Raw genomic sequence first — 8902 nt, 5'->3', positions numbered from 1 at the left:
CTGAGCTTAGCTACAAAAAAAGCTTAGCACAGAGGAAACCTATAGATGAAGAATCTCAATCCACTGAGCGGAATATGTAAGAGATAAGCATATGACTAAACTGTGACTAGAATGTTTAGTAGTTTAAACTGAAATAAGAGAGACTAGTTCATGGTTTTTTTGTGCTTGTCAAAGAATGAACGTTAGTGCAACTTGACATCTCAGCTATGTTGACAACTCAAGTAACAACAATCATTTGTCATCACATGAAAAAAGTATTATTAAAAGAAAAAGAAAAAAGAAACAAAATACAAAAAAATATGGGGGTACTAGACCAAAACCCATATGTTAACAAAAATGATACATAGGTAGACTATACATATTCATAAAGAATTCTAAGAACAGACTAGATGGAAGCCTATTATACCAATGAAATGATTCTCTAAGAATAAATCCTAAATTAGCCAAATTATCCCTTCACGAAAAATATGAGTAACCCTTAACCTGATTTTCACACAGTAATTAAGACAAGAATTTCATCGATTACGAAGCATCCACGGAACATTAGTCCTAACAGTAAATGCAGCATAGACCAAGGCAGAATCACATTTAAGTCATACATTAGTAAGTCTCATCTATTGAGTTTCCTCCATAACATGTACAACTCCATAAAACTCAACAACCATAGCAGTTTGAATGAAGAGAAAAAACCAATAAGCTCCTTCATACTCCCACGAAAATTACCTCCACAAGTAGCAAGACCAAGTGATAAGTGCCAAATTTCAGTAACATTTTATATTAAAATATAAGCACTTATGTATTAATTGCTAAAATAAGTATAAAATAACCCTTAATTTATGAAATTATGCCTTTTTACATATTTTGTGATTTTAATTTAAATAAAAACTATTTATTCTGAATTTTGTGTTAATTTAAGGATTCTAGGAAGAAATGAAGATGATTGGGCAAAAGGAGAATATACAAAGCTAAAAGGGAAAGTTGGAATGCACCAACACTCACCAAAGTTTGCCCAAACTCGTTCAAGCCAGACACCACCAGTGGGTCTTGCTCAAGCGTGCTCATTCTCACTCAAGCGAGATTGTTTCAAAAGCGTTAGGTCATTTTACGTGAAACTCACTCATGCGGATCCCATTAGCGTCCAAGCGAGAAGTCACCTAAGCCCAAGCAAATTAAGTTAAATAGGAGACTTAAGCCACAACTCTAGACATCAGTGATTGAGAGGAAAACACCATTGAGTCAATTGTAATCCAAATGGGAGAATAAAAGGGGTTAGAAAACCCTAAAGGAGGTAACTGTAAAGGAGAAACATCCAAAATCTTCTTTTCTTGCTCTACCAGCTTGTAACAGCCATCATGTGTGTCTAATTCTACCCTTTGGGATTAAGAGTAATTTGTTCAAACTCTTATGTATTGAGGTGATATTTAAACGTAATATATTGTTCTTGATTGATGATTGATATAATCACTTTGTTAGTAATGCTTGTTCGCCTTGATCTTGAAATTTAGATTTGTCTGGAAAGTACTTCTAAGTTTCTGACCCAAATGATAATGTTTAACATATTTGAATGCTAGGAATAAATTTGAAATGTTAATTGCTATCAACGTCTGATCTTACTGATTAGAAGTTTTTATAAATATTCGAGGAATCGATATTTAGGAAGCATCTTAATAATTTTATATGCGATGAATCGATATAAATGATTTTCATACAGGCATCAATATCACTCAAAGGACACAATATTGTCATGCTAATCAAAATATAGAAGAGTGAGAAAGATGAATTATAATCCCTATTTTTCCAATTGAAGCAACAAACTTTTAGACTTGTTTTATTATTAATCATTGTCATCATAACAAATCCCAACAAACTTTATTATTTTGTTTTCTATTTAGTGAATGTTTTACTTGATTATTAAACTATTCCTTGTGGGTTCGATATCTGTCCTAAGGGACAAATTATTACTTCTGACAAAGCAGTGCACTTGTCGTGGAAAAGTCATCACCAGGATATTCCCTAGCAGTCCCATCAGTGTTAATTTTAGCCCTGCTTGGTGAAGGGAACTCCTATCTAACAGGAAGAGGATGAATAACTTTACCAATACGAGTATTAATACAAAAAAACTTAATCATGTTGCAATCTAACATATCATTCTTCATTAAAGCTTTAGAAAAATTTCCCACTGGACAAGTTAAATATTTAGTTACTGAAATAGCCCTAGAAACATTAATCTTATCCTAAAATCTAGCATAATTCCTCATACGCCATATAATCTAAATAGAAAAAATTATCACAACAAACTATCATTGTAATATTTCACTTATGATAAGTAGTTAAACTTCATAACTATTAGGATTGAATGAGAATGTAACTCTTCTCTATATCTTGATTTACATATGCATGTATAACTAATTCCTAATTGGTTTGATTTTATGCTTAATGCTTGATAATAGAGGAATCACTTTACTTGATCTTATAACTTTAATCTTATTGGAAATTTTTTTTTTTAAAATAAACCAAATCAACCAAAGACTTCAACTATTGGGAAGAGTTGTTGTAATTGGCTATTGTTGTTCCAATCTTTATGCACAAATGAAATTATTGTAAAGGATTTGGTTATGGTGATTATATTTTTAAATAACTAAGATTTAAGGGATTAACTTGGTTTAGTTTTAAGGAACAAAGGAACTTATAATATACCACATATGGTCCAGAGTGCAAATTAGTCCCAATACATAATCACTACTAGAAAATTGTTGAATAGTGATCGAAATCAGGGTCCGAAAAATGTGATCTCTATTAGTGACTAAATTAATGACTAGAAGTTAATTTTATGATTTAGTGACCGAAATAGAAACTACATTTTTTTGTCACGAAAAATCGGTCATAGAAAATCAATCACAAAAACAGTCAAAAAAATCAATCACAAAAATCAATAACAAAATTACTAATTATACTAAGTTTTTATTCTCTCAACATTTTTTTTGTATATATCTCTTCCAGTTTTCACGTTCATATTAACATTGTTGAATAATGTTAATACTGATAATTATTACAATAATAATGATAATATTAATAATAATATTAAATATATTAATTATAATTGCAATAATAATTATAATTATAATAATATTAATATTGATAATAATAATATATATAAAAATAATAATACTAGTAATATTAATAATAATACTAATAACTATAATAAAATTAATAATAATAATGTCAATATTATTAATATTAATAATAATTATAATATTAATCTCAATAATAATAATATTAGTAATAATATTATTAATAATAAAAGTATTAATAATAATAATAATATAATTAATATTAATATTAATAATACTATTAATAATAATAATGTTAATATTAATAACATTAATAATTAAAATAATAATATTATTAATAAATATAATGATAATAATGTTAGCAATAATATTATTAATAAATATAATATTAATATTAATATTAATAGTATTAATAATAATTAAATAATTTTAATTTTAATTTTAATCATAAAATTATTATTAGTGATACTATTATTATTATTAATAATAAAAATAATCACTTGATCACTAAAATTATTCGGTTCCGTGTTTACATGTTTCGGTACTAATGGACCAAAAAATATTAAAAAACCAAAGAAAATTGGAAAAAAATAATAATAATAATATATATATATATATATATATATATATATAAACAGTCAGAAATCGTGCTTCCAATCAAAACGTGACTTCAATTAATGAGAAATGGAAGTTATGTTTAAAGTACGCACTTATTCATTCTTATAAATTTTTTAAAAAAATTACCCACTTATGTAAAAATGAGAAAAAATTATTCCTGTAAATTTTTATTACGCAAAAAAAAAAGATACATAGTAATGATTGAATACTATAGACAAAACTTATATTACAGTGTACTTACACTCGACCAAATTTAACCCAACAGTCTTTGATATATATGTGTTTGGATGATAAATTATAGTAGCTAGTAAACAAATAAACCAGAACAACCATATTTTCTAAGAACATAAGTTCGATTTCATCTCCAAGAACATAAGTTTTGTGCTGTTAAAAGTAGAAAATTAAGAGTGCCAGAAATAGAAGCATCTTCTTTGTTGTAGGTACCCAGTTTTAGGCTACACCAGATACTACTTCTTAGGCTTTGCTTCAATTTTGCATCATTTTGATTTAAAAGGAATGGCCCTCAGCACTATCTGATGGTACAAAGCAGCAAGTGCTGCCCCAATAAAAGGCCCAACCCAGAAGATCCACTGCACCAAAATAAAATCAGTTGCATAAGTTCACTAAAATCGTTTCACTTATTTGCTGCCTCTGCAATCGATAAAATAATTAACTTGGATTTTAATGACAAACAAAACAAGAAAAATTCTAAACAAATTTAAGGATGAATTTTATCTCACATGGTTATCCCAAGCTTGGTCCTTGTTGTATATAAGAGCTGCACCTAAACTTCTAGCAGGGTTTATGCCAGTCCCTGTGATAGGAATTGTAGCCAAGTGCACCAGAAAGACCGCAAAACCAATAGGCAGAGGTGCCAAAATCTAGCACATTCATGTGTGTATGATTAGATTATCATTGAACACAATGTTTCAATACATTACAAATTTGATATAGATGAATAGAAAAGATGCATTGTTAGGAAAGTGTTTGCTCACAGGAACATGCGAGTCTCTAGCATTTCTTTTGGCATCTGTGGCAGAGAAAACAGTGTAAACAAGAATAAATGTGCCAACAATCTCTGCTCCAAGTCCATCACCTTTGGAGTATCCTTTACTCAGAGTGTTAGCACCACCACCAAGCCTCTCATATTGGTTTGATTGGAATCCCTTGACCACTGCAGCACCACAGATAGCTCCTAAGCACTGCATGATCATGTAGAACACTGTCCTAGTGAGAGATAACTTGCGTGCCAAGAACAACCCAAATGTCACAGCTGGGTTAATGTGACCCCCTTCATTCACAAAGATCACAAAAACAATTACTGAAAATCAAGATCATTACTTATATAATAGTATTTAATAGACATTTAACTATTCTACTATTTTGCATGATGCATCATTAACGTAAAGATCAATCAAACATCTATATTTTTTGGTTAATGTAAAGCGATCTTGTTTTTTATTATGAGAGTAGTTCTGTCAAAATTTACAAAAGGAAAAAAATGTGGCTATGTTGCATTTTCCTAACCTGAGATACCAGCAGTGCAGTAGACAAGGGCAAAGATCATTCCACCAAATGACCAAGCAATTCCCTGGACACCAACTGTGGAGCACTTGTTGGGAGATTTTGCCACACCCATCACAGTCAAAACAGTGACATAAAGAAACAAGAATGTGGCCACAAATTCTGCTATCCCTGCCCTATAGAAAGACCATGATGTTAACTCTCTAGGCTCAAACAATGGAGCTGGAGGAGCCTCTCTATAGTCTTTGCCATCTTCAGTCTGTGCACCTGTTCCTATTGGTTGCCTCTCTCCATACCTGTTGGTTCCCACCCTCACATCTTCATCTCTCCCCTCCATTTTCAATGCAACTTCAACTACACTTTGTGCTATGTTGTAAGCTTAGGCTTGTGTCTGGTGAGTTACCACTAACCACTGAAATCTTAATATATAGTCACAAGGGTTATATGAACCTCATAGGAATGGTGTTTGTGGGATGAGCCTAGGTTGCTTTCTAGTTTGGTGACTTGTTTTTTTCATTTCTTTCCTTGAGAGCATCACTTTGCTTCTTTACCATTCCTTTTACTCTTCACGTTCAAAGCAAGTTCTCAAAACTTGGCATAGAAATGAATCATTATAGCATGGTAAATGGAACCACTGGCACATTGAAATGTGCTTGTCAATAAAAGTATCTGCCACCATAATAGTTCCTCCACGCGTATGCTTTTATATAAGCTTGGTTTAAGAAACTAAATCTCCATACAACTCACCATTCGCTTATTAATTGGTTGCTTTTTTCGTAAGGACGGTAGAATTTCAAAACAATTTTTAACATTAAAAAAAAAGTCATATAGAAGTTAAAATTTTCTAATAATAATGATATTTTAAGATTTTTTAAAATAGGTTCGAATTTTGTAATTTGAATTTTAAGCAAATGTATAAATCATAATATTAAGAATTTACTAGATTTATAAGAATTTCAAATACATCACGCATTTAAAATAATCATAAATACCTTTTATTTTTTATCTTGTTAAGATTAAATGTATCTTTATTTATCACTTTAAAGAATCAAGGAATTTTGTGGTTATAGCAACTCATGCATTATCTATCTTGGACTCTAAAAGTACAAATCTCACTTACTTCTTCCACTTTATAAATTTTCTTTAATATATATTATCAATTTATATTATTTTCACATAAATAATTAATAAGAATTTTTTAGCATTTTAAGATATTTTCAACACTATTATTTTTTAAAATTCTCTTTTAATTTGTATTCCTTTTTCTTTGTTTTTTTTTATAATTTTTAATAATTGTATTTTCTACTCGTTAACCATTAACATATATAGACCATGTTATAATTAAGAGTAGATCCACAAGATGACATAGTTACCCCCAAAATTTTGAATTTTATTTAATTTTATTTAATTTTTTGGATATCCAATAACCAAGTTAAGTTTGAAACATTCATTGATAGTTTGAGGCTTTTTAAAGAGAAAGAATCAAAGAATTGACATGTCAAATTAACTCTAGCATGTCATCAAGTTAAAAAGGCTTATTACAAAATATTTTCATAACACTAAGAATTTGGCTTATAACTTCATGCCCGAAAGAGAAAAAAACAATAGAGTTTATGTCTCATCCAAACTCGAACACAAAAAAGGAAAGGCAACATCAAATGTTAATAAAAAAAACTCTCACATCACCAAGTTGAGATCATGACTACATATTAAAGATCAATTTGGTCAAACAAACATGGATAATGCACATACAAATTTAATATAATTTTAGCCCCTACATATAAAGGTAACAAAATTGGATGATATAAACTCAGTGAAATATAGAGTTTGGGAGACTTTAAATTTTAAATCTAAATTAAATGCCTCATTTTAACCTCTTAATTCATGATTATATGAACTTAATCTGCAAAACATTATCCAATATATTAAAGAAAAAATCACTAAAAAATATTGAAATTAAATTCAGACATTTTATTCAACCCAGTATAATTTGTCACCCAAATGAGGTCAGTCCATATCGAACTGTGTATTTTATTTTGACATTTTTATAACATGTGCGAAACTAACATCACCTCTTTTAAGAGAAAAGATCCTCTCCATTTCTTCTGTCACTACACTTTTAAGACAATAAATGTCACTCTCCCTAAAGTGTATATGGTTTTCATTTTTTTTAACTTTGTGAATGGAGGAAATTTGAAAAAAGACATAAAAATAGAGAACAATAGAGAACACTACAAGAAAATGATGACATAGAAACTAATTTTAGAAACAAAAAATAATTAGTTGTTATAGTGACTAAATTAGAAACTATTTTAAAGACTAAAAAAAAAATTGGTTTCTAAATTAGTTTATATTATTGTTAAATGATTTCTAAATTGATATCTAATTAGCAACCAAGGTTTTAATTACCACTTATTTAGATTCTAAATTTGGTAGCAAAAATCTTAGTTGTTAATTAGATACCAATTTAGAACCATTTCACAATAATAGAAACTAATTTAGAAACCAAAATTTTTTAGTCTCTAAAATGATTTCTACTTTAGTCACTATACCAACTAATTAATTTTTTGTCTCTAATATTGGTTTTTATTTCATGATTTTCTTGTAGTGGAGGATATTTCCCCTTATTTAAAAAACCCTTATAAAAAAATTAAAACATATGTTTATCTTATTTTATGAGAGCTTAAATAATATAACCTAAGTTCACTTTCATTTAGAAAACCATATAGTGTATTATCCACCCAATGCATTACTTATCAAATTGAAATGAGGTAAATCAAAGTTAGTGGACATCATCTCTGGGCCAGTTTTAACCACTAGCATGCTGGGCTTTGGTTAGTGAGACAAGGCTTTCTCTTCCTGCAGCCCATACATATATCCAGAACATATGATCTTGAAGTCACTTTTATTAAGGGTAAAATGATTATTTTAGAAATTATGAGGGTGCAGATAGAAATTATTGGGGTGCAGAAAGAAAAATGCTTTTGTTCCTTTTCACAAAAATATAACTCAAGCTCTTTTTGTCAACAACTAATGAAGAACTTCCTTACCCAACCTAACTTAGACAAACACTTTTTCCCCCTGAGGCTACTTCACCTATAACATTTTCTTATGTTGTTATGAAGATATATATATATATATATATATATATATATATATATAAGAATTATGAAAAGCATATTTTGTAGTTGCACTATCTTCAGTATTTTGCTTTCATTTGCATACTACAAAGGTAGATATTAGGTTACAATTTGATTTTGCTATTGCTGAAAAAAAAAACAATTTAATTTTGCTTTCATCTTTCTTCTTGATTTTGTCAGACAATTAGATCAGATTAATTTGTTATCTATATTTTAAAGTCACAAATTGTTAAGATATAGTAAGAGGGTTTTGAAGTAAAATAGTCTCTAAATTTAATACGTCTACTAGTAAAACAAAAACACTACTTTTTGAAAATATGTACGCTTTCCCTTTAAAGCAAAACACCTAGCACTATATAGTTACTTTTTTTTTTCTTTCTAAATTTTAAATCATATGGCTTCTTAATAAACTAGATGCTAGTGGGTTGCAATTACTATGTCAAGTCCTTTGCACTTGTGGAATGTTGGCACAATATTCCTTCTGAGATTATTTAAATATATGTGACAAAACAATACAAAAAATATATGAAAAAGACAGAAAGATCACAC

General features: G+C 28.9%; 1 protein-coding gene across 1 annotated transcript; it reads right to left on the bottom strand.

Moving 5' to 3' along the window:
* Positions 1 to 3941: 3941 nt before the first annotated feature.
* On the bottom strand, positions 3942 to 5890 carry LOC137826409 (probable aquaporin PIP1-4). Its single transcript, XM_068632368.1, has 4 exons — positions 5217 to 5890; positions 4685 to 4980; positions 4430 to 4570; positions 3942 to 4279 (listed from the first exon to the last, which is right to left on the bottom strand). Exons 1-4 carry the CDS (start codon positions 5548 to 5550, stop codon positions 4187 to 4189), a joined length of 864 nt encoding a protein of 287 aa, XP_068488469.1. The 5' UTR covers positions 5551 to 5890; the 3' UTR covers positions 3942 to 4186.
* Positions 5891 to 8902: the final 3012 nt, after the last annotated feature.

Source organism: Phaseolus vulgaris, chromosome 8 (genome assembly GCF_000499845.2).
Source record: "Phaseolus vulgaris cultivar G19833 chromosome 8, P. vulgaris v2.0, whole genome shotgun sequence".
Taxonomy (NCBI): domain Eukaryota; kingdom Viridiplantae; phylum Streptophyta; class Magnoliopsida; order Fabales; family Fabaceae; genus Phaseolus; species Phaseolus vulgaris.
Note: the sequence above shows the minus strand (reverse complement) of the source record. Positions and strands in the feature narration are given on the sequence as shown.

What these genes read in the sequence shown, in the direction of transcription:
- LOC137826409 (XM_068632368.1), bottom strand. Translation starts at nt 5,550, where the DNA reads ATGGAGGGGAGAGATGAAGATGTGAGGGTGGGAACCAACAGGTATGGA. An exon ending in CTGCACTGCTGGTATCTCAG is followed by an intron (nt 4,981 to 5,216) that starts GTTAGGAAAATG and finishes TTGTGAATGAAG; the next exon opens with GGGGTCACATTAACCCAGCT. An exon ending in CTAGAGACTCGCATGTTCCT is followed by an intron (nt 4,571 to 4,684) that starts GTGAGCAAACAC and finishes TGAATGTGCTAG; the next exon opens with ATTTTGGCACCTCTGCCTAT.